At 38.8% G+C, this 25527-nt stretch overlaps 2 protein-coding genes across 4 annotated transcripts in view; both read left to right on the forward strand.

The window, feature by feature from the left end:
* Positions 1 to 6680, forward strand: part of SOAT1 (sterol O-acyltransferase 1) — a 92770-nt gene extending 86090 nt beyond the window's left edge. For all 3 annotated transcript variants that reach the window (XM_076000417.1, XM_012772579.3, XM_076000418.1), the window contains one exon: positions 523 to 6680. In XM_076000417.1, coding sequence (XP_075856532.1) covers positions 523 to 579 — 57 coding nt within the window. In that variant the 3' untranslated portion in view covers positions 580 to 6680. The remainder of the gene's footprint in view (positions 1 to 522) is intronic.
* Positions 6681 to 9448: 2768 nt separating this feature from the next.
* Positions 9449 to 25527, forward strand: part of AXDND1 (axonemal dynein light chain domain containing 1) — a 158827-nt gene continuing 142748 nt past the window's right edge. The window contains exons 1-4 of the mRNA XM_012772571.3: positions 9449 to 10740; positions 11576 to 11757; positions 13124 to 13296; positions 14068 to 14171. Coding sequence (XP_012628025.2) covers positions 11661 to 11757; positions 13124 to 13296; positions 14068 to 14171 — 374 coding nt within the window. The 5' untranslated portion in view covers positions 9449 to 10740; positions 11576 to 11660. The remainder of the gene's footprint in view (positions 10741 to 11575; positions 11758 to 13123; positions 13297 to 14067; positions 14172 to 25527) is intronic.

The following is a 25527-nucleotide window of genomic DNA, read 5'->3' on the forward strand; positions in this document are numbered from 1 at the left end:
AGATTCCACATGTCAGATTTTATTTGCCTTTCAAAATCCAGTTTGTTACGTTACATCTTCCATGAAGCTTTTCTAAATTCTTTCTTTCCTCTTTCCTATTTCTGAACTTTTATGATACTTCACCTGCTCTTCCTTTAGACAGTTCTTTTATTTTAAACCTTGTATTTTAGTCATTTGCATACATGTTTTCTCATCCTTAACCTACCACCATTTAGATTTTGGCTAAAAGGTAGAGCTGTGTTTAAATTAAAAGGCAAGATACAGAAAGAAATAGTTCCTATTTAGAATTTGGTCAAAAGTCCATGCAATTGTGTAGATTTTACTGGACTTGGAAGCTTCATGTGAAGCTTCTATACATGAAAGTACTTAACATCTTTTGAATTAGTGAGCTGCTTATAGCTTGAAGGTTACTGAAATGCTGAGAGGCATTGTAGAGATGTACAATACATAACATTAACATCTCCTGTTCCCACACTTCATGTCCACAAACTATTCTTCCATTCTTTTTATTTCTCATTGTAGCCCACATTTCTAGATTATATCCAGCCACGTTCCTGGACTTGTCAGTACGTGTTTTAGAAGCTTGGACTTTATTTCCTTCTGTCACTGAAGATTGGGTATTCTCCTTGATTTGGCGCCAGCCGTTACTGAAGTTATCTGTGTTATTTGGACCACTCCAGGCTTTACGGATGGCTCATTCCATTCCTAGGTCACTTGAAGCAGAATTGATGGAAGTTCACTGGAGTCTTGTACACTTAAGCAGGAATTTGTTATTGTTGGGGTGGGGAGAAGAGATGGAAGACTAATGGCTGAGGTAATGACAGATTCTTGCTGGGTCTTATCGGCTTTAGCCTTGGTAATTATACTATTTTTTTTTCTTGACTCTGTCCAATCAGAGACTAAGCATAATACTTTCTTGGCCACTGAACTAGCCAAAACACTTATGAAGAAATTATTTAAGTACCTCTGACTTAGAATTTTTTTTTTCATGAACATCGTTGGAACATATGCTAATTAAACATGCATTTGGGAAAGAAAAGAAAATATTGGGGCACAATTTTTGCTATTTCCAGTAAAAAGAGAAAATATTTTCTAAAGATAATCTTGTTATGCATCCTATTTTATGTATTTTTGGAAAAAAGTTCAGTTCTGAGTTTTTACCTTGTTTTCTCTATAGGTCATAAATTCTGTGAAGCAAAAAGATGCCTTTCACCTTGAATTCTTAAGTTTACATCAATAATATTATATATTGAGGGGATCAGAAATAGGAAAGGAAAAAGAAGTAGCACAGGAAAAATATTTCCTCTTATAACTTCCAAAGTAATTTTTAAAAAAGATTTGTAGAGTCAATCATGTGTTTAAATTATTTTGTTTGTCATGGAACTTATTGTAAAAGATAATGTTTTTTTAACTGTAAGGTAGTAACTTCCTTGAAGTTATTTAGAAGTATCCTTTAGAACAATTATTGTCTAAAAAATATTGACTTATCTTGAATTATTCTGCAGACAAGTGAGTCTGTAACATAAGTATTAATTGTCTCCATTAATATTAATGTGATCATTAAGGATCCAGAAGCTGGCTTCTGCATTTGCTCTGTTATACTTTTAACGGTAGTAGTTTTTAGGTGAAACAAATTAATATGCGATTGTTTTTAAGGAAATGCACTCTATTGTGCAATATTTCCATTTTATAAGATGCCCATTACCGATACAATGTAGTGTGGAATTATTTTGTTTGTATATAGGAAGTATGATCATGTCTGTAAAGATCGAGCATTGCAAAGGATGCCACAGGCCTACCTTGTGTTTCTATTTTCCACCTAAAGAAGTGAGACTTATGAATCATTCAAATGATTATTGTTACTTGTAGCAACCACTTAAGAAGCTCTCTTGGTACTGTTTAGAATTTGTTTTAAAGTCAGTTTTCAATTTCACAAGAAGGTAAGTAGAGTTTCTTAATAGTCACATCTTAATTTGAGCCACAACTACCCAGCTTAATCACCTATTTTGTTCACCATCTTTGATCCAGATGAGTTTGGGCAGATTTCAAATCTCAGATTCAACTTCAACAAACACAAGCACACCTCAAAGGAGGTTACTTGTAAAAAGGTATTCCACATGTTTCCTAGCAGTAATGTTCTGCACAATAGTATTGTAATTGGAATGGAACCATAACCTCTTAGACTGCTTTAATAAAGCTTGTTATTTCTGGCATTTTCCTTAAATTGAATGAAAATGAATCAGTCACTTGAATGTAAAACTACATTTTAAAGATAATAAGAACAGATTGGTCTATGGCACGGTTATGAATAAGCCAGTCTTTCAAAGCAAGACAATGGAATTCCTAGGTTTATATTTCTAAGAAGTTCTATAACTTTGTACTCTTATGAGAGGACTTTGTTTCTCTGTTGTGTTTCTGAATACTGTATTTGTTGGACTGATCAAGGCTATTTTTAAAAAAGCTTTCCACTTCCCTTTATTATTATTATTGATTTTTTTGCTCTAGATTTACAACAAATGATATGTAGAATTGTAGACTGTTCAGAATGCTAAGACTGTCCTAAGAAACTTTCACAAACAGGTTAACACTTAAGAAATGGCCACTTTCTGTGAAAGAAGCTGGCTTGATAGCTGTGATTGCTATTGCTGTCTGCTTTTAGCAAAGGTCTTTTCTTCAAATCATCATCTACACTGTTTAAACAAATATAAAAAACTAAAACCCCTTGCTAATGTGTTTCAGGAAAATTGATTTAGTTTTTCCTATTTTGCTAATAGTGAAAATTATTTTCAATGACAGATTGATACTTTTTGCCTTCTGAAAAGTAATGAGCTTAGAAATTCTTTTTTGTATAAATAATAGTAACCATGATTTGTGGTGTGTATTATTCAACACAACAACTAAGTAGTATGTATTTCCCTTTTTTTATTACCTCTCTAACTTGATCTTCTAGTACCTTTTATACATGGGACAAATTTGTTAGATGCTTTTATTCTCAATCCTGGATAATGAAGCAAAATGGAATTTTGTTTTGTTCTTTGGTAGATTCATGTGCTGTAATTACCCAGGTAAAGCTGCTTGCCTCATGTTGTAATTTAATTAGAAAACTGAGGCTGCTTTTAACTTGTCAGTACCTCTAACATCTGGAAGCAAAAGGAGTGGGGAAAATGTTTTGTCCTTTTTCAATAGTTGCAAGGTAAAAAGTGCGTGATAACTAACAGGGTAAAAAAGTATGATGTGTAAATAATCTATATTGGCAAACATAAGTTGTGCTGTAGAACTAATTCATTTAGTATAGACAGTTTTCATTGTAATTTAAAAATACTTGCCTGAAAAATGGAATCTTGAAGTCTTACAGAAAACATAACATCATATATTTAAAAGTTGGTCATAAAAGTTGGACTGCATAGCCTAAAAAGATATAATTTATTAATTGCTGAGAGGTCTTTTGTGCGGAAAAAAAGGGTCTTTGTTTTATATGGGTATAAGTACTTTTGAGTAAAATTCGTTTGTGTGGGGGAAAATAATGAAGTATTGAGGCGGCCTGACAGTGCAGTAGTTTGAATTTGGGGGTTAGTTATGGAACTATTTTTTTTAAATGTCCAGCCCATAAAACAGATAAATATAGCTACTTTTGGTTGAGTTAATGATAGTGGACCTGAAGCCCTTCTTGCTTGGTACACCCATTCTTGCCCCCAAAATACCCAGTGCAAAAATTACTGGTGCAGTGAAAAGAGAATGGGCTTTTGATTAAGATAGCTCCACACTTACTAGTAATGTGACGTTGGGCAAAATTGCCTCATTTATCAGAGCCACAGTTTTCCACATCTGTAAAATGGGGGTAATAACTACCTCATAGGATTATTGCAAAGCACTAGCCCTGGCAGAATAGGGCCTATTTTCTTAGCCTTCATAAATGCTAAACCTTAATCCTTATTAACTATCTCATTGGTATCTTTCAAAAATGTGAATAGCTCAAATGCTGCACACTCCCAAGAATATATACTTTTCTTTTAAATGGACTCTCAGGATGATATAAATCAGCATTGCACCTTGATATAATAGGCTATCCCACAGTGGGATTTTTTTTAACAAGATTGTTAAAATCTTGATTGATCATTTTTAACAAGATTGTTAAAGGAACTCACTCATATTTCCATCTTTCCAAAATTACTTTCATGTTTATCTGCTCTGGCATTAGGGAAGGGTGGCAAGCTTCTAAAAAGAAATTGATTTCTGCTATTACCTAGGTATTTAAGTCAAGTGTGTAGAACTAGTGCGTATTACTTAAGTTTTAGAATTTATGGAGTGGATGGAAACTGATGAGGCCTTATTTCTGCCAGTGTAAAGAGAATGCTTATATTAATAATTTTGGGCTGGGCGTGGTGGCTCACGCCTGTAATCCTAGCACTCTGGGAGGCCAAGGCGGGTGGATTGCTCGAGGTCAGGAGTTTGAAACCAGCCTGAGCAAGAGCAAGACCCCGTCTTTGCTATAAATAGAAAGAAATTAATTGGCCAACTAATATATATAGAAAAAAAATAGCCGGGCATGGTGGCGCATGCCTGTAGTCCCAGCTACCCGGGAGGCTGAGGCAGGAGGATTGCTTGAGCCCAGGAGTTTGAGGTTGCTGTGAGCTAGGCTGATGCCACAGCACTCACTCTAGCCTGGGCAATAAAGCGAGACTCTGTCTCAAAAAAAACAAAAAAATAATTTTGGAAGGCAGAATAGATTTCTTAATGGAAGATAGCCCATACTTTTGTAACAAAGTTTAAGTGACATGCTTACTAATCTTGGGCAAAATTTCATGTAATTTATGTAACACTATATATCACATAATGCTATATTGTGTGTGTGTGTGTGTGTGTGTGTGTATACACTAGCAGTCCCCAGTCTTTTCGGCACCAGGAACTGGTTTCATGGAAGACAATTTTTCCATGGATGGAGGGGATGGTTTTGGGATGATTTAAGTGCATTACATTTATTGTGTGGGCAAACCTCTCTGCTAATGATCATCTGTATTTGCACCCGCTCCCCAGCACTAGCGTCACCGCCTCAGCTCCACCTCCGATCATCAGGCACTAGATTCTCATCGTGAGTGTGCAACCTAGAGTCCTCACATGTGTAATTTGCAATAGGGTTTGTGCTCCTATGAGAATCCAATGCTAACACTGATCTGACAGGAGGTGGAACTTATGTGGTGATACAGGCAGTGGGGAGCAGCTATAAATACAGATGCAGCTTTGCTCACTGGCCTGTTGCTAGTCTCCTGCTTTGCAGCCTAGTTCCTAACAGGGCACTGACCCGGCCCAGGGATTGGGGACAGCGTATACACTATACATACAGTCAAGGTAAAAATCTGTCTTGGATATTGTTTTATATGTATCTTTAGGCTTTATGTTTATGACCCAAACTGTAGTAACTGGAACATAAATGTTTTGAGGAATAAAATGAATGTTCTGAGTGAAGCTTACTTAAGGATTTGTTAATATCAGTAAAGTTTCTATCAGGTAATAATACAATGTTGGAACCCTTTGTTGAAATAAAATGTTAACATATAAGCCCAGTTTCAAGAGGAGATTAAAAAGTAGGTGCTCTAGGTAAAACAGGGAGAGAATAGTGCCTTTATCCACCCTAAATTTAATGCCTCATTTGAAAATCAGTAGACAATAAAATTGATAAGCTTTAGGTTAGGCGGAGACCTATGTAACCTATACATCAGGCGTCCTCAAACTATGGCCCACGGGCTACATGCTGCCCATCTAGGACATTTATCTGGCCCACTGGGTGTTTTTGCCATCGCTGCCTGTCCTGCTAAGCAGCCGACTTGTCCTGGGCCCACAGTGCGCACTCTCCAACTGTCTGAGGGACAGTTCAAAAAGTTTGAGGACCCTTGCTATACAGTCTACTGAATCCTTAGTAAAATTTTCCCTTTTTGGGTAAAATATAAAGACTTTAATAGCTAATTTGGACTTGAGAGACTGGGTTAATTTCAGAAGTGATATAATCTACAAAAAAAAAAAAAAAACCCTCAAACTCCCTTTACTTTTTTTTTCTTAAGTGCTCCCTTATTTATAGTAATACGCTCACATTTCTGCTGTCAATTAGCCCTTCCCAATGGAGTGCTAAACTTTAAGCTAGTAGATAGTATACCATGCTTTGTGATGTATTTTTCTTAATGAATAGTAGCTATACTTTGTTTGTTTTAAATAACTTTGAAACAGGCAGTTCATGTACCCAGTCATGCTCCCTCTCATTTAGAGATAGATTCCCATGTGCAAATGTGCCAATTCTTGGGTGGGAAGAGAGCTGAAGCCCTACTCAAGGCTCTGCCATTTGGGATAGAACTGCACCTTCCTGTTCCTGTGTCTTTCCAGTCTGTATGTTAATCCATAGTGTTCTGAAAACAATAGAAAGGTCATATAAATCTGAAGTTGTTTTTAAAGGTTCTCATTTTAATTAAAGATATCTTTTCTAATTCATTGTTGTTTGCTGTTTTCCTGAATTCCTATTCTGTCCTGCAAATCCCTGTTGTCTAATCACTGGTCCCAATACTTTGATTAGTATGTATTGTATTAGCATTAATTTAAAAATTTTTAAATTTGTATACACAGAAAGTGGCAAATTACTGCATATGTGAAGAATGTGATAAATAAATATATTTGAAAAAAACTTTTAAAAGTAACTTCAAGTGTATTCAATATTAACTCTGTGGTTCATGATCATAAATGGTTTTCATCTTAATATCAGGTAGCTTGATAAGCTCAATATGGCCAAAAGAGAAGGCAGAAAACTGGACTTTCTTGTCCAGGTTAATGGAGGGGAACCGTATTACAGATTACAAAGAAATAGTGGGGCCCAGTTTTTACTTTGCACCAAGAAAAGCAGTGACACTGGCTCGTCAGCCTCCTTTAAAACCTGTAAGTGAAGCTCAGGGAGCGCTGCTCCCTGCTCCAGTGGGTAGAAATGGACTTTAGGTTTCTAATGAAAGGTGAAAAATCTGTTGGCCAGGAAATGTGCCTTTAAGACAAGACTGGGGGAAGCCAGATTTGAAGCAAAATAGGTTGCTTCCACTCTGTTATGTGTGGTCTGAATGTGTTCTCTCTTAAAAGTCTGATGTTGCCAGTGTGATAGCATTGAGGTGGCACCTTTGACAGGTGATTAGGCCGTGAGGGCTCCTGCTTCATAAATGGGAGTAAGGCCAGCTCTTCACACAGCATTTGCCCCCTTGCCCTTCCTCCTTCCACCATGTAAGGGCAGTGTTCCTCCCCTCTGGAGAATGTGGCCCTCACCAAACAACTGGACTTGCTGGCACCTTGTGCTTGGACTTCCCATCCTCTGGAAGTGCAAAATTTCTGTTCTATGTAAATCACCCAGTCTCATGTATTCTGTTATATATAGTAGCACAAACTGACACCCTCTCTCTGAAGAATCTACTCATAATAGGAACCTATTATGCTTGATACTTGACATTGCAACATTCTTCCCATAAAAGCGCATGTCAACAGTCAAGCGCTACTTGACATAGCAACAGTCAAGTGCTACTCTCTAGTTACCCTTGATGGTCTGTCTATAACATACCACCTGGTTCTGCCAGTCAAGAGGAGTAGGGAGAAATCCCTTCTGAAATTAAACGTGTCCCTGTTTCTTGGGCCAGTTGGCTATTCATTGCCACTAAGAGCAAAGCCACAGTGACAGTTTTGCTTGATTAATTTATGAAAAGTTTATAGGCTTGGATAGCTTGAATTTGTACTCAACTAAGTTCATGCATCTAGCTTAGAATACCAGTACAACAGTTTGTACATTTATTGTGAGAAAACACTCATGGAGTAGCATACGCGAGATTGGCATGATCATGACAGTTTGCTCTGTGTAGAAGTCCAACTTAGTGTATGATGAGAAAGATGTATTCTCACAGACCGCATAACATGTGCCAGATGGTGTGCTATGCACTGAAGATAAACGTGAAAAAGACAAAAGCATATTTTTCCTGTAGGCACACCCGTGTGCAAATTGAATGACACAGAACTAAGTCTGAAGCATCATTTCAGTTTTAGGGACACCCTTGTATGGAAACAATAGGAGAAGCTACTCTTTCCCTTGTGAAGCATTTGGCTGAGCAGTGCCTAGATTTCCTTTTAAAAATTGCTAATTGGTTCTTTGTTTTTTAGCTACCTCTTAAGTACAAATACTGGCCTACTTCCCACTCAAGACTTCTTCAGGGCACTTTGTATGCTCTATTTAAGTGCCTGCAGATGTGTGTACAATTCCTGCCCACCTGCTTAGAAAATGAGTTGGTAAAAAGATTTGGTGCAAAAGCACACTGGCTGTTTCCTTTTTCCCAGTTCTGGGCATGTTTGGTGATCACACTGACTTCTGAGATAATGTTTTCTCCACCTGAAGTCCTGGAGGGACCCTAATGCTACCTAGTATCAAGCTGCCAACAGACCAGCCAACACCAACAAGCACAATTAGCCCTGCTTATAACTGACTCTTATCATCCCTATGTCTTGATGTTTCCTATTTAGGAAAATTTTTACCTGCTCATCTTATATTTTGCTATAGTATTTTCCATCAAAGACCTCAATCGTATTTTACTTGTCTACATTTTAGGGTTCCATTGGTATAATTAAAAATTAGGGGTTTCTCCAAATGCAGCAATTGTATTTTTCAGTAGTGATGGTCTTATTGTAATAGTCTTGTTCATGTCTCATATTTTCAACTGTAAAGACCTTTGCTGAGAGTTTCATATATATATGTTACTTAAAATAGTTGCCTCTTGTTTCCACCCAGATGTCTCAAATGGTACTGCAGACTCACTATGTCCACAAGTCCTAAATCTCCTTCAAGCCCCCCCCCCCCAACCTGGTCTTCCTCCTCTGTTCCCAGTCTCAGTAAAGGGTATGTATGATCACCATACCATTGCACAGGAGAGAAAATGAGAAGTAACCTTTCAGATCTAGTCATTTCCCAAATCCTATAGATTTTACTTTCTGTGTATCTTAAATGTGTTCACTTGTTTCTGTCTGTTCTATCACCCTAAATTCTTTCTAAAAACTAGGTTAGGAATGCAGAAGATGAGTTACTTCTTACCATACATACCTAGAAACTTGATGAGCCATGTATGAACTGACACTGGTGTTTGGGGACCTCTGAAGTTAAGTATCAACGGTTACGGTTCCAACTGTAACATGACAGCAGTGAGGAGGAAGAAAGGCAACTTTGGGGAAAATGACCTTCCACCTGCTTGTGCGTTGCCTTGCTTCTGCTCATCTCTCGTTTTGATGTTTGCCAGTACTGAAAATGAACTGTGTGTGTGCTCTATTATGCTATATATGTATTTCAATTCTTTGAAAAGCTATGGTGGTAGGGGAGAGGGCTAAAATGCTTAGACACCCAAAATGTATGACTAGATGAGTTCAAAGGGAGCAGGAAGGTTCTGGTTTTGTTTTTTTTTTTTTTTTTTTTTTTTTTTTTTTTTGAGACAGAGTCTCACTTTGTTGTCCAGGCTAGAGTGAGTGCCGTGGCGTCAGCCTAGCTCACAGCAACCTCAAACTCCTGGGCTTGAGTGATCCTTCTGCCTCAGCCTCCCGAGTAGCTGGGACTACAGGCATGCGCCACCATGCCCGGCTAATTTTATATATATATATCAGTTGGCCAATTAATTTCTTTCTATTTATAGTAGAGACAGGGTCTCGCTCTTGCTCAGGCCGGTTTTGAACTCCTGACCTTGAGCAATCCGCCCGCCTCGGCCTCCCAAGAGCTAGGATTACAGGCGTGAGCCACAGCGCCCGGCCTCTGGTTTTGTTTTGAACACTTTGCCCATATTTCTGTTACTACTCTGGAAACCAGAGCCTTAATTCCGTCAACACAAAACTGAACTATCCAACTGATCTTCAAACATCCTATTTAGGGCGTTTGCCCAGGAACTGTACATGGCACTAAGGAATATGACGACTGAATAATTTTCTTCTCTTCTGAAATTAATTTTTAAGAGTAAAGCACCTAAAAGCTAGGATTCCACCGGTGATCATTATCTGATGTTAAATCTCTGCCTTAATACGGAATGATCCCCGGTAGCAGTTCGGATCCGGGTCTCACTTCAGTGCCAATGGGCCGATCGAAATCTTTCCTGAGAGCAGGTTTTTACGTAAGAAGACGCAACGATTTTACCAGAGCTGGTAGCGCCTAGCGTGCGATCCTCCTTCCCTGCCTCTAGCAAAAACAAAACCGGAAGGGGCCCGGAATGCCTGCCTCTGCGCGCGGAGGAGCGGCGTTTGCGTGTCCCGGGAAGACGTGCCCGCAATGCAAGGACTGGGTAACTTATGCAACAGGGGAACTCGAGAGTTTTTGATTCCCAGTTTTCCCCTGAGTTTGGCTTTTAGAAAAACATGCAAAGCAACAAAAGTGAGGGAGAGACGGGAACAGCCTTCACGCGCGCTCACGTCCCTGGCGCCTGCGCGCTGGCCCTGCCGCGGCCGCGAGCGCGGAACGCTGACGCGTTTGGGTTCTGTGACAACGGCCCGATTAAGCATTTCCTTCCCTATTGCTGCTGAGCCTATGCCGGGACTTAAAACACACCGAAATTACGAGAGAGTTTCGTAGCTTCCTCCCTCCGCCGCCGCCCCGCGAGGGTTGCTCTGGCTCGCGTCCTCGGTTGCTATGACGACAAAGAGCGTTCTGGGAAAGGGCGAGGTGACCGAAAGCCAGGCGCGAAACCCGGCTTGCAGGACAGAGGTTTGCAGGTATCCGTTCCCGTCACTTTTCAGCACGAAGCGCTGCGAACCCCGCCTAACTCCCGCGTCTGTGGACTGCGTGCGCGACAGCGCTGCCCGCTGGGGCCCGGCGGGCCGGGCGGCCTGGAGCGAGGCGCCCGCCGGCGGGTGGCTGGCGGGGGCGGGCGGGGGGGTCGGCGGGGCGGAGAGGGGCCGGGGGGCCGACGGGGGGGGGGCCCGGGGAGCCGGCGGGCGGGGGGGTCGGCGGGCGGGCGGGCGGGGGCCGGGGGGGGGGTCGGCGGGGCGGGGAGGGCCCGGGGAGCCGGCGGGCGGGCGCGGGGGACAGGCGGGCGGGGGGGTCGGCCGGCGGGCGGGGGGGCCGGCGGGCGGGCGGGGGACAGGCGGGCGGGGGGACCGGCGGGCGGGGGGGCCGGCGGGCGGGCGGGGGGGCCGGCCGGCGGGCGGGGGGGCCGGCCGGCGGGCGGGGGGGCCGGCCGGCGGGCGGGGGGGCCGGCCGGCGGGCGGGGGGGCCGGCCGGCGGGCGGGGGGGCCGGCCGGCGGGCGGGGGGGCCGGCCGGCGGGCGGGGGGGCCGGCGGGCGGGGGGGCCGGCGGGCGGGGGGACAGGCGGGCGGGGGGGCGGGGGGCCGGCGGGCGGGGGACAGGCGGGCGGGGGGGCGGGGGGCCGGCGGGGGGCGGGCCCAGCGTGTCCCTCCCTCCCTGCCTGCGCCCGGCCTTCAGGTGACGTGGGAGAACTCGGGTCTCTCCGATGAAGGTAAAGCGTGCTAGATGAATTCTAAACTGCGATCTGAACGCAAGCACGTAATGTGTCCTGCTTTTGGGCGGTGGTTTTTGTTTTGTCTGCAGGACGATGTGGCAGGCTGCAAGTCCTGGTACGGTGCCGATTTGTTTATAAATGAGATTTCCGGAGTGATAAGAGGCAGTGTTTATTATGTCTCTCCTGAAAACTCCCTCCACACGGATAAACTCTGCCTCATCATCTGAGGGCAAAAAGTCAAAAGTATCTGTAGCCAAGGAAGATACAAGAGGTAATCTTCAAGGATCCTGCAGACGCGAACACTCATAGGCACAGACAGAAATCGCTGTCCATTCACCATTTTTCTTAATCTGAGATTTAGAATACCTTAATTAGCTGTTTTTCTAATACACATTTAATAAAACCAAAAGCCATTCCTTTTACAGTATTTTTGAGTCAGAGTCCTGTTCAGTACTCCTCCACTATGTTTATAGTTCTTTCACATACAGTTTTCACATGAATTGTATATTGCTTTAAATTCATCCTATTTTAAATGCCAGTAGCTGTATGAAACAGCACTTTTTTTTGTCTCTGACTTTAAAGAACTTTAAAAACGTAATAGTGGAGATAAGAGAAACACATGCAATTTAGTACAACATGTCAATTTGTTTTAGTAATTTTTCTAAATGAGAGTAATTCCTTAAGATTTTCATTCTTATAGAGATAAATGCAGATCTGTACTAGAATAAGAATCAACTAGTGTTATCCCTACCCCTATTATGCTGAAGCTTTCTCCAGCCTTACCTTCACCTTGTGTTTAGGGGAAATTGTAATAAAGCCCCATCCAACCTTTTTTTTCCTAGTTCTTTTTGAGAGAGAGAGAGAGACAGAGATTGATTTAGTAATATAAACCATAAGAAGTTTCCACCATACATGATACTTCCTTATATAGTATGTATACCATACTATGTGAGGGGCATAGATTAAGGACAATGATAACCTAAGTCTACTTGACTGACTTCATAGAAGGGCTTTTCCTATATTAGCCCTACAACTCCCCTTTGTAACCCCTATGTCCTAGTCAAGCTGAATAGAAAACTCTTTTTATGGTTCTTATTCCACCAATTTGTTCAAATTGTTCCACTTTCTTCCTTTCCAACAGTCCCAGTTCCGCTTTTACTTTTAAACCCAATTCAGATCCCTTCTACTCTAAAAATGCCTCAGTTTAATGAAATTCTCGCCTTTGCGTTTATGTAAGAAAAATTACTAATTTGACAGTTTGGGGGAGATGAAATTTTTTTTTTTCATTTTCACATCAAAAGGAAAACAGACATTCATTCCCATCTTAAGGGTATCCCAGTTAACTGAGCAAGTGAAGTGAGTTTGATTTTCAACTTTAAATTTGGAATAACGAAGGTCCATCTTTGTACCTGAGTGTTTGAAACTGTTTGAAACTGTAATGTGAGTAGGGTGGGCAATATGTGTTATTTCTCTTGACTGGACGATTTTCAGTGTTTTAAGTATTACTCGTTACTTTTGTCAACTAGACACAATGTTTCTCTGTAAGAAACATAAATGGGATTGATGAGGCAGTCTGGGAAACTCCATCTAACAACAAAACCTGTAGTAAGAGCTTTTCTTTTCCATTACTTTCTTAGGACTTCCTGAGCTAAGGGAGAAAAAAAATATGGTGGATCGTTCAAAACCCCTTCCTACTTCCCTTCAGAATGAGTTCATTCCTCAGGAAGTTCTTCTTTCTTTGACCTGTGCAGCTAATGCTGGTCCTTGTCCTGAAAACTTACTGCCTCCTAAGAAAATTAAAACACCAAAGGTGTGTATATACATATGTACAGTAGCTGGGAACATCTTTTTGGCATTTGGTTCATTAAATATTTATGGAGCATATGATATATATTCCAGATAGCCTTAAAACGTTTGTTAAAGTAGTTTCCTAGATTGAAAACTCAAATCTTTTGAAAGAATATTTCCAAGACTCTTGAGTATTTCTATTAGCCTATTTTATACAGATTTATTAAAATGATCATTACTACTCTCGGTCTTAATTTTCATTTACTGTAGAATTGTTCTAGTTTTAGTCTTTCTCTGTTGTTGAATAAGAATTCTACTTTCTTTTTTTTCCTTAGAGTATCCAAGTGTCCTTAATATAAATATTGTACTTGCTCAAAACTATTAAGAATAGATTTTAGGCCGGGCGCGGTGGCTCACGCCTGTAATCCTAGCACTCTAGGAGGCCGGGGCGGGAGGATTGCTCGAGGTCAGGAGTTCGAAACCAGCCTGAGCAAGAGCAAGACCTCGTCTCTACTATAAATAGAAAGAAATTAATTGACCAACTAATATATATAGAAAAAATTAGCCGGGCATGGTGGCGCATGCCTGTAGTCCCAGCTACTCGGGAGGCTGAGGCAGGAGAATTGCTTGAGCCCAGGAGTTTGAGGTTGCTGTGAGCTAGGCTGATGCCACGGCACTCACTCTAGCCTGGGCAACAAAGCGAGACTCTGTCTCAAAAAAAAAAAAAAAAAAAAGATTTTATTTGATTAGACCACCCTCTGCTGGATATTCATGTGTTTTTGCTTTTTCCCAGGGTACTCTTCCACGCTCTATAGACCATGTCTGGCATAACCCTATTAGAAGAAATAAATTTAAATACCTGATTGACCATCCTATCTCTTTAACAGGAGCTGGAAGGTAAAGAATGAAGATAGTGGGGGTAGATACAGATAAATATAGAGTTATTTTCTCATTTTTTATGGTTACCTTGACGGGGAGCAGGATTGGAAAAATCACAGAATCATAGATTACAAAACTTGCAGTATGTTTGATGAATCAGAATACAATCTGAAAGGGCTAAGGGCCATCTTTTTGTGTAATAGTATTATGGCTATAGGTGCTGGCTTTATGTACTTTTGGCTTGTTTAAATTTGTTTTTTGCATGCCATTGTATACTTGTCCCTATCCTCTCCTGTTCCCTATTGTATGCTAGTAAAAGGGGCAAGATCCAACAGGCAGAATCCCTTTAGAGCGTCCTTTATCTAAATGTGTATCTTTTTTGTACATTTTAGAAGAAAGAGCAAGGTAACATAGCTTCATGGTGTGGAAAATCTTGAAAAACAAAAGCTTTAAGTCCTGGTTCTTATCAAAGGGAACCCTTAAGATCAAATCAGTAAATACTATTTATTGTTTTTGTATTATTTCTAAAAAATAATCAAAATGTCAACATTTCCCTGTGAAGATTGAGACCTGCTCATTTTCTGCATATTGTCCATTAATCAGTTTATTCCATGCATGCCTCTTACTTAAATGTTACTTTTTCTGAAAGAAATGTTTAAACTTACCATATTTGAGTAGGTTATTTAGTCTTTCGGAAGTTCCATTTTCTCATCTATAAAAAGGGAATAATATGCTTCCTGAGTTTTGTGTGCCTCCAAGGGACATTGTAAAGTACAAATGAGATAACGGCTGTAAGATCACTTGTAAATCTGTAAAGTGCTATTTAAAAATATAAGGTGTTGGCCGGGCGCGGTGGCTCACACCTGTAATCCTAGCTCTCTGGGAGGCTGAGGCGGGTGGATTGCTCGAGGTCGGGAGTTCGAAACCAGCCTGAGCAAGAGCGAGACCCCGTCTCTACTATAAATAGAAAGAAACTAATTGGCCAACTAACATAAAAAAAAAAAAAAAAAAAAATTAGCCGGGCATGGTGGCTCATGCCTGTAGTCCCAGCTACTTGGGAGGCTGAGACAGAAGGATCGCTTGAGCCCAGGAGTTTGAGGTTGCTGTGAGCTAGGCTGACGCCATGGCACTCACTCTAGCCTAGGCAACAAAGCGAGACTCTGTCTCAAAAAAAAAAATATATATATATATATATATATATATATATATATAAGGTGTTTTATTCATCTTCAATATAAGGTGTCTCAGTGTAAGAAAAAGTGGCAGAAACTTGTCCTATTAACTTTTATATCCTGAGGATTTAGTGTCATAAGGTAGCTGTACTTAATTTTGTGCCTTCATATCATGGTTATAATTATTAGTGATAATTAGTGGTTATGAGTTGTTTGAAGTACTTTGAAAAATTAATTAGCTATATCTGAATGTGGAAATAGCTGACATTAAAGTTTTAATGTCAAATGAATTCTGAGTTGGAGTTTTTAAAAATGTGAAGATGAAGCCTTGGCTTGGGTAGGGCAAACAGCATTACATGTTACCAAAATGTTTGTATCACCATAATATCCTGAATAAATAAAAAAAAAAGTAAAGATCAGGTAGATATGACAATACCTCTTTTCCCCATTCCTACCCCCAAACGCCCTCACTGTAACCCCAGAACCTGTGAATACATACCTTACATAGCGAAAGGGACTTTGCAAATGAGAGAAAGGTTAAGGACCTTGAGATGGAGAGATTATCCTGGATCAGGGTAGGCCCAAACTAATTACCCGGATCTTTAAAATCTTCACAAGCCTTGAAAAGGAAGGCAGTCAAGTGGGTCAGAGAGATGAGACAGAAGGAAACGGATTTGAAGTATAAGAGGAGTTCACTTTCCCATTGCTGGCTTTGAAGATGGAGGAAGAGAGAACACAGCAAAGAAATGTAATTGGCCACTAGAAGTTGGGACTTCTAGTGACAACTCAGCTGACAACTATCAAGGAACCAAGGATCTCAATCCTATAATTGCAAGGAACTGAATTCTGTTAACAACCCAATCAAATGAAATGGATCTTCCTCTGGAGCATCTAGAAAGAAAGACAGCCCTGTCAACACTTTGAGTTTAGCCTTGTGAGACCTGTGCTGGACTGCTGACCTTCAGAACTGTAAGATAATAAATGTGTGTTGTTTAAGCGCTGCTTAGTTTGTGGTAATGTGTTATGGCACCAAGAGAAAACTAATGTACATATGCACAACCAAACGTGTTTGTAACAAGAGGCAACTTGTCTAGCAACCTCAACTATCCAGAATCCAGCAGTAAAATACAAAACAACAAAGCAAATGTCCTCTGAGTAATATTTTTTGATGGCTCTATCAGAATTCATGACAGAAAATCACTCTAGATGTTTTAAGCAGGAAAGAATTGAATACAGAAAATTGGGTATTTACAGAATTTTTAGAAGGGCTAAAGGAGCTGGTATGAAGAAGTGCCTGTGGGAATAACTCCCAGAACAGGATTCAATTGAACCCCCAACCTCCAAGGCTGTCACAAGAGCTTTGAGTTCAAGAGTATGCCCCTTGAATAGACATTTGTCCAAAGAACATAAAAATGGCCAATAAGCACATGAAAAGATGATTAATATCATTAGCCATTAAGGAAATGCAAATCAAAACCATGAGATGCTATTTCACACTCACCAGGATGGCCATGATACAAAAGGTGGACAATAACAAGTATAGGTGAGGACATAGAGAAATTAGATGGGTCATACATTTCTGGTGGGAACGTAAAATAGCGCAGCTCCTTTGGAAAAAGTTTTGGCAGTTCCTTAAAAAATTTAACATAGTTACTTTATGACCCATTAATTCTACTCCTAGGTGTATACCCAAGGGAACTGAAAACATGTCTATGCAAAAACTAGCCCATGAGTATTCACAGCAGCATTATTTCATACAGCCAAAAAGTGGAAACAACTCAAATGTCTATCAATTGATAGACATGAATAAACAAAATATTATCTATCCATACAATAGAATATTATTCAACCATAAAAAGGAGAGAAATACTGATACATGCTACAATAAGAATGAACCTTGAAAACATTACACTAAGTGAAGAAAGTCAGTTACAAAAGGGCACATATTTATTGTATGTTTCTATTTATAAAAAATGTCCAGAATAGGCAAATCCAGAGAGACAAAAAGTAGATTAGTGGTTGCCAAGAGCTGAGGGGAGGAGAGAGTAGAGAATAAGTATGGGTATGGAGTATTTTTTGGGGGTGGTGAGACTATTCTGGAATTAGATACTGGTGATATTTGTACAACCTTGTGAATATATTAACTTGCAATTTGTGAATATACTAAAAACTTGTAAATTATATCCTTTGAAGGAACGAATTTTATGGTATGTGAATTATATCTCAATAAAGAAAAATATACCCCATGAACTGTGATCCAAAGATCAGGAAGCCGAAATCAAGAATTTGTCACTGCTGCTGTTACTGCACCGCCTCTCCAGACTGCGTATCTGGAGGATGGATTCTGGAATGTTGCTTCAGAAAAAACTCTTTTACATGATGCTGTCAGGAGAATCAGCTAAAACATGGCAGGGAAAATGGTTTCTGCCTCACTTCAACCTCCAAAATCTCACAAGAGTGCATCTATTTTGTGGAACTTAATTCACACCCAGAACCTTAGCTGCAAGGGTGTCTGGGAAGGTGCTTTTCAGCCTCTTCAATCCAAAGAAGGCATCCGACACATACAAGGGCCTGCTGTACATACAGCACTATTCTAGGTCTTAGAAATACAACCAGACATTCCTCAAGAAACTTCTAATTTTTTAAATTCATATTACCCAAATTATCAGGAAAAGAGATTATGTTACATATAGTCTATTGAAGAATCCTGCAAAAATCTTAAATATATTTTAGAAAGACTCAAATGTTTTATTTTAAAAAGTTATTTGGAAAATTGATCATTCCCTGACAACTTCAGATAAAAGGCATGCTTTTTTATATACTTAACCAGTGATGATTTGCAGAAAAATTTGAATTATGAACTCAGTTTAATAATCTGAGGGATGGAGAAAAGGATAGAGGATTTCTTAAAATCTAATAAAATCCAGTTATTATATTATGGCCAAGAATCAAAGTTTTTTGTTTTTAAATAAAAGTGGATTTTCCAGAAGAGTGGAATCTGGTGATTCACTACAACAGTTTTATTAAGAAATAAAACATATCTTTATGGTTAAGGAAAAATTATATTTCAACAAATAAAATGTTTCCTCTAAAAATAAATCAACTAATCACTTATTAAACGTCCCGTCTCTTAATACTGTTACAGTGGCAATTAGATTTCCAATACATGGACTTTGGGGGACACATTCAAACCACTGCAATACCCAATAATTCAATAATGTATAAAAGAAATACAAAAGTCTCCTAAAATGACTTTCTGAAAAAATTTGACTGTGGTTACCAAAACAACGTATTTTTTAGAAAGGGTGTGTGTTTGTGTGTGTGTGTGTGTATATATATACATATATATATATATGGAGCATTCATTATTTTAGCTAATAAAGCAAAGTTATATTGGCCAACTTCTCCAGCATTTATTGGTGTGATAGAAACTGATGATCCGTCATACTGTCAGCAGGTTTTTAAGTGCTTTTTTGTGACTATCTCAAACCTGTAAGAGGGTGGAATAAACAAAGAATCATGAGGACTGGGAAATAAGAATCTAACATTTTTCACCTGGACATCTCCAAAAGAGCTAGAATAGCACATCACAACCCACCAATAGCTGCCATGCCTGGCCAGAAATGTTTTTTACTAGCAATATTTATCTTTAAAAATAGTTTATGGTCAATATTGTATATTGCAGGATCCTCCTGGGGCACTAGAGGTGGCCTGTTTCCAACAGCTTTACATGCCACATCAGCTGCCAGCTGGCTTTGCCCTCAAAGCACACCTTCTCCCACAGTTTCACTGTATTGCAAACATTGTAGTCACTCTAAAAGACAATTATAAAATGTCATTTTGTCCCTAAAATCTTCCTAGCTTCTCTTGGAATAAAGCCCAACCTTTTTAGCATTCCTTGCAAGACTTTTTCCACTATTTGGCCTCTGTTTACTTCTTTATTTTTTTATTTTTTTTATTTTTTTATAGTATTATATCATTTTTATTTAAAAAGCAAATCTGTAATGTAGAGAAAAATGAGTGGTTATTACTGAGGGGTGGGATTATGGGCAATTTTTATTTTCTTTTTTGGCTTATTGGTATACTTTAATACTTTAACAAATGGGCACTTTTCCAGAGCAAAGAAAACAAATGCTAACTCACCCTCCTGTTTATATGCACAAATCATTGCTTATTGTGAAAAGCCTAACATCTCTAATTTGCCCACACTGTTGTCTATAGCTTGTCCTAAACTCAGTTTTTTAGTTTAACTTTATTATTTGCCTTCACCCATCCCACATTTCCAAAGTGAACTGAACACTATTCTCTTTTCTGACACCTTTTTGCATTTTTCAATACAACACTCTTCTCTCTTGTCCCCCTGCCAAAATCTTCATCATTCTGTAAGGCTCAAATTCAATATTTCCCTCATCATGAGGTCTTTCCTCATCTGCCCTCCTGGAAGCAAAATTTTTCTCCCCATTCTCATCATGTTTTGTGTTCAATAATGTATGTAAAGTGTCCCTTAAATAACTGTATATATACATAATATCCCTTCTAGTAGACTATGTAAAAGAGTCTTCATCTTTATGTAATTTATAAAGCATTTTTATATCCACCAATCTCTTATCTTCACAAGATTTAGGGAGAAAAAAATCAATATTTATTTAATGGCAGCTGTGTCAGACAATGTGTTTGAGGCTTTATATGTCACTTCACTTTACCCTAACATCATTCCTGTGGATCCATTTTATATATGAAAACATAAGCTCACAAAGGTTCAGTGACTTACTAGTGTCATAGCTGGTAAAAAAGCATGGCTGCAATTTCTTTTAAACTCTGAACTGTTCTTTCCATTATAAAAACATGACTGTGTGTCTACCACTGGAAAAGACACAAACACATGTAAAAGCCATGTGAAACACATGAAAACTGAGGAAGGTTTTCTAGCACACCAGAACTTCTATCTTCAGATAATACTTGGGAATCAACTAAAGTCAGAAGGTAGAGGTAGAGGGGAACTTACAGATCATCTAATCCAACCAATTCCTATGTTATAGATGAGAAATATGATCTGAAGAGAAATAAATTTCCCTTCACACACATTTAGTAGCTTAGCTGGGATTAAAATCCAATTGGATGCAGTATAGCAAAGTGGTTAAGATTATGGCCTTTGGAGTCAGATGTGTGTGTTCAAATCACAGCTCCAGCACTTGTGTAACCTAGGACTGTATATAACCTAGGACAACTCACAAAGCTTTTATTTGCCTAAGTGTTCTCATCTATAAAAAGAGGATAATACTTGTTCCATAGTGCTGTAAGGATTAATTTAACACTGCATAGCAAAGAACAAGCACAGAATAAATATTAGATATTTTCTCATATCTTATAGTCCAGTCTTTGTAGGATGCATTGTCTTTTATGGATGAGTGTGAAGTGGGCGTTATTTTTTAAGATCAAGGTGAGTAACAATAAACATTCATTCATTTATGTAATAATTCCTTCTTAAAAATTACATATATGAATTTCTCAGGGGACAAATAACATTTTAAACAGGAATCACTCAATAAATGTTTATTGAGCTCCTACTACATGTTAGCACAGTGCTAGATGCACTGAACAAAACAGATATAATTTCAACCTACCTAAGCACTGAAATTTGATAGAAAGCAAAATACCTCTGAGATCTGCCTATGGGATATGCAATGCAAATATCTTTCACTTAGTTAAGTCAATGTAGCATAATCACACGTTAGTATTTGAGACTAGCTGCACACATAGTTTTGTCTTTCTATAAAATAGGATATTCTTTAGAATTAAGTACTATGCGATTTCTAGTATTGGTCATGTCAATTAGATTTTAGTAAGTTCCCTGACAATTAGGCTGTTATTTCTCTCTATATGATAAAATAGGATATTCAAATGGGCAGGTTTAATTATGCATATAACGGAACAATTTTGCTAATAATAATTCCTTACAAATCATTACAAAGTTCAAGTTTACGAATTTGTGCTCATTCACTTATTCTTTCTCCCTATACCTCCACACACAAATACAAGTATTCATATACATAAATGTGTGTGTGTAAAGCTGTATAAAGAGATGGTTAGCTGACACGCTGGACTTAGAGTTACCAATATGCTGATGGTCTCTAGATTTCTTGTATTTGTCTCAAGTATTATGCCAATGTACAGAACTGGCGTTTGTTTGAATTAGGATGATAAAACTAGCCAAGGACCAAGGCCGCAAAGAAATTGCATTATTCACATGTTAAAATACCTTATAGTGATTAATTCATTCTTTAAATCCCTTATCCTCAAGTTTTGATATCCATTTGACTTCTAAATGTGACATACTACCTACCCAATTTTGCCTGAAAGTGAAAATAAATGATTCTATTACATTTATTTATGAGAGGAAGTATAGAGCACAGTAAAAAGAGCCAAAATTTAGAGTCGGGTAGACTGGATTCAAATCTCAATTGTACCATTTAATTGTATAATTTGTGGGAAATCACAACCTCTTTGAGTCTCAGTATAAAATGTTTGCAAAAGAAGGATAATGATTTTTGTGATTTTCTTTTTTGTATTAAGCATTAAATAAAACAATAAATGTAAACTGCCTAGCAGACAGTAGCTACTCGTGGTATTAGTGGTTGGTTACATTAATTTTGAATGGAGAAATCACAAATCAAGAGCAATAATTAAAAAAAAATCACTGCCTGTCTAAAAACTAGTTGCTATATAGAAACAATACGTGATCTCCTTGAAATAACTAACAAAACTTGTCAGAGAGAAAGAAAAAACAGAAGATTCAATAAAATGGCAAAACTGGGATCAATGAGGAGATTATTAGTTTGTTGGATTATTAAGCAACACCGAGGTTTGAAGATCAATGTGCTGTCCTAACTATAATTGCATTGCTCTCAAAAGGTAACAAGGTACTTGCCTGATGCATCAGGGGCCTTGAACATATGCATTTTTCTTATAAAGAAAAATGGGAGCATAATGCAGTAGTACCTAGAACTCTTTTGGAACTGGATGTTTTGAAAAAAAATCAGCTGCTTTTATGGGGGGAAAAGGTGACTATCTAGATGTAAGGAAGGTAGTAAGTGAAAACTACTTAACTGAAGAAACTGCATAACTCAAGAGAGAAGTCACAAAGGTTCATTATATCACATCTTTCAAATTTTCAAATAAATGAGTACCTTTCATATTATCCCTTTGTTGGAAGCAATTTCTCTTTACAACTATCTGGCTACTTCAGACCTCCATCCAAAATTCTCCTGAATCCTTTCATTATCGATGAAGCCTGGGACAGAGCACGAGTATTCCTTACTGAAAGCACACTTATTTACTGATCACTGGTTTCCAGAAGGTCAAATGTGCATCTAAAGCCCACACATGAAATTCTAAGTTTGTTCTCACATCTCACTAGTTCATAGCAGCCAGGAAAACAAAGGCCATTCTCACCCAATTCGAGCTGCAGCTGGAATGTTCAATTAACTCTCAATGAGGAACGGACCCCCTCATTCCACTTCCCAAATGTTTGTAAAAGGTGTCCTTTCCAGCCGACTGCCTGCTTCCCGGACATTTGCACCCCAGAACTACGGAAATACTACTCAGGAAAAGAATGGTAAAGTACCTCTGAGAATCAAGGGTGATCAAACCTTGCCGATGGGAGATATTAAAGACACTCCTTGATGATCGGTAGAGAGACTCAGCACTAAGCCCAGTCATGGTACGTGATGTCTTGGGCCTCTCCCGGGTACACTTGGAGACCCAAGGTCGAATTCCAAATTGGAGACAGTCATTGCAGGTGGAGAAGACAGTACGCCTGGATGCTAGGGGCCTGATTCAGCCGCACAGAGGGTCGCGAGCTGCGAGGCTGCATGGGGACTCCTGGTTCAACCCTCTCCCACTCCTCGGTCCAGCCAAGATGCGTCGCGGAACCGTAGCTGGCTGGAAATATCAGGCCCAAAAGATAACCCAGTAAAATCACTTACCAATCTTAAATCTCCGGCGCTGATCTAGCAGGAGCCTGGCCCGCAGTCCAGACTCAAACCCAGCATCAACTCTGTTTACTTCTTTAATATCAATGCCTTTGATCTTCACACTTAAGCTGTATATACAGTTGTCTGTTGGAATATGCGGGAGATTGGTTCCAACCCCGTCCCCCGACACTAAAATCCATGCATACTCAAGTCCTACAATATACACAAGTTGACCCTCTGTATGAGTGGGTTTTGCATCCAGCGAGACTGTATTTTCTGTGGTATTTGGTTGACAAACAATCCATGTATAAGTGAACCCATGCAGTTCAAGCCTGCATTGCTAAAGGATCAACTGTACTGAACTGCTTTTGATTCACTGGAGTTACCCTGTACTGTCCTGTTTCAGGGCTGATGTGTTTGCTGTTCTATCTGAAATACTTATGCTTTTTAGTTGCTTACCTAAATCCTAATCAGTTTTTTGTCCTAATTGTCACTACCTCCTGAAGCTTTCCCTGACTCAGTCTAGATTGTAGTTAGGTGTTATTATTATTTAATAGTTATTCCCATAGCATTCTGTTCTCCATCATAATAGTTACCATATTATACTTTTTGGTTTGTGAATCAACCCCTGCATGTTGAAAGCCCCACAATGGTAGGGACTGTGTCTTTTTTTTTTTTTTTTACAGTTCTATATCCTTTTTATCTAGCATATTTTCTGTCACTTATAATATGCTCAATTAATATTTGCTGAAAAAAATTAATAAATTTTTTGCATTTGCATGTACAATCCTATAACCTGATGTAATGTAGTTTTGTCCTGGTTGTAGACATTGGAAACACCCTCTAGTCTGGAATATCCTTGAATTTTAGCTCATACCAAATATGAACTCAAAAATTTAATGTCTCTAGATTTATAGGTAAGTTTGGAGCCTTTGGAGCTCAGATCAAGATACAATTTCCTCAAATGAATGGTATTCCATCAAGAGTTTGCAGCTCACCCTCCAGAGAGCCTCTAGATTTGTAATCAAGCAAATCCTTTAGGATGGCTTTTGATTGCACTATTCTACCCAGTACCAGATATGTGCCTGCCTTACATCCCAGTTTACCTAAGACAGCACCAAAGTTAATGTCTCCAAACCATTCATCACTATCAGGATTGTAATGGCCCTGTATGGCTAGAGTTTTCTTTCTTTTTTCCCCACCTTTTTACTGCATTGAAAATGGGTGATAAAACTGCAAAGAAAATTAAGGAAGACATTAGCATAAGTCAAGACAGTAGTCACTCATAGGTGGTGAGGAAGATTATGGAAGGATCATGTGAAAGACTTCTGGGGTAACTGGTAAAGTTTTGTCTGCCAACAAGGATATTTATCTCATAATAAATCTATAAACTATGTATTTATTTTATGCAGTTTTTGAATTTTTATCAAATAAAACAAAAACATTTAAAAGTAATGAAAAGGAGAGCTTAACATGGTTGCTAGATACATACATGATCAACATATTCCTGCACACTGGTAATCATCAACCAGAATAAAAAATCCCACAATAGCAAAGACAAAAACACTTAGATACCCTCAAAGGTATGTAGGAATAAATCTATCAAAAAACTGTAAGACCTTTATAGAGAAAATTATATATCTTTATTGAAAGACTAAAAGAAGATCTGAGTAAATAGAGAAATATGCCATGGTCATGAGTAGGAAGTATCAATTATATAAATATGGCAGTTATCCTCAAATCTGTAAATTCAATGCAATTCCAAATAAAATTTCAACAAAGTTTCTCATGGGATTTGACAAGCTAGTCCTAAAATTCTCATGGAAGAAAAAAGGAACAAGGAGAGTTAGGCAATTTAGAGCAAATAAAGCACATTGCTTGTGATTAATACACTGTAATACCAATTTAGATATTAAACATTCAAAATTATACTGCATATTTCTGAATATATCTATGTAGTAAATGTAGATAAAACCACGCATGGTAATGAAATACCAAATTCATGTGAGGGTGAGATGAATATTTTTTAATCTGAAGCAATTTGGTATGTCTATCAAATTTAGAAATGCATACATTTTGACCTAGCAATTTCACCTCTAGGAATTTATTCTGCAGATATACTCACATGAGAAATGGTATATTGGCAAAAATATTCATTGCAGTAGCAAAAGAATGTTTAGCAATTAGGGAATTAATAAAATGGAATACTACATGGCGAGTTTAAAAACT

The sequence above is a fragment of the Microcebus murinus genome, chromosome 2, assembly GCF_040939455.1.
Source record: "Microcebus murinus isolate Inina chromosome 2, M.murinus_Inina_mat1.0, whole genome shotgun sequence".
Lineage (NCBI taxonomy): Eukaryota > Metazoa > Chordata > Mammalia > Primates > Cheirogaleidae > Microcebus > Microcebus murinus.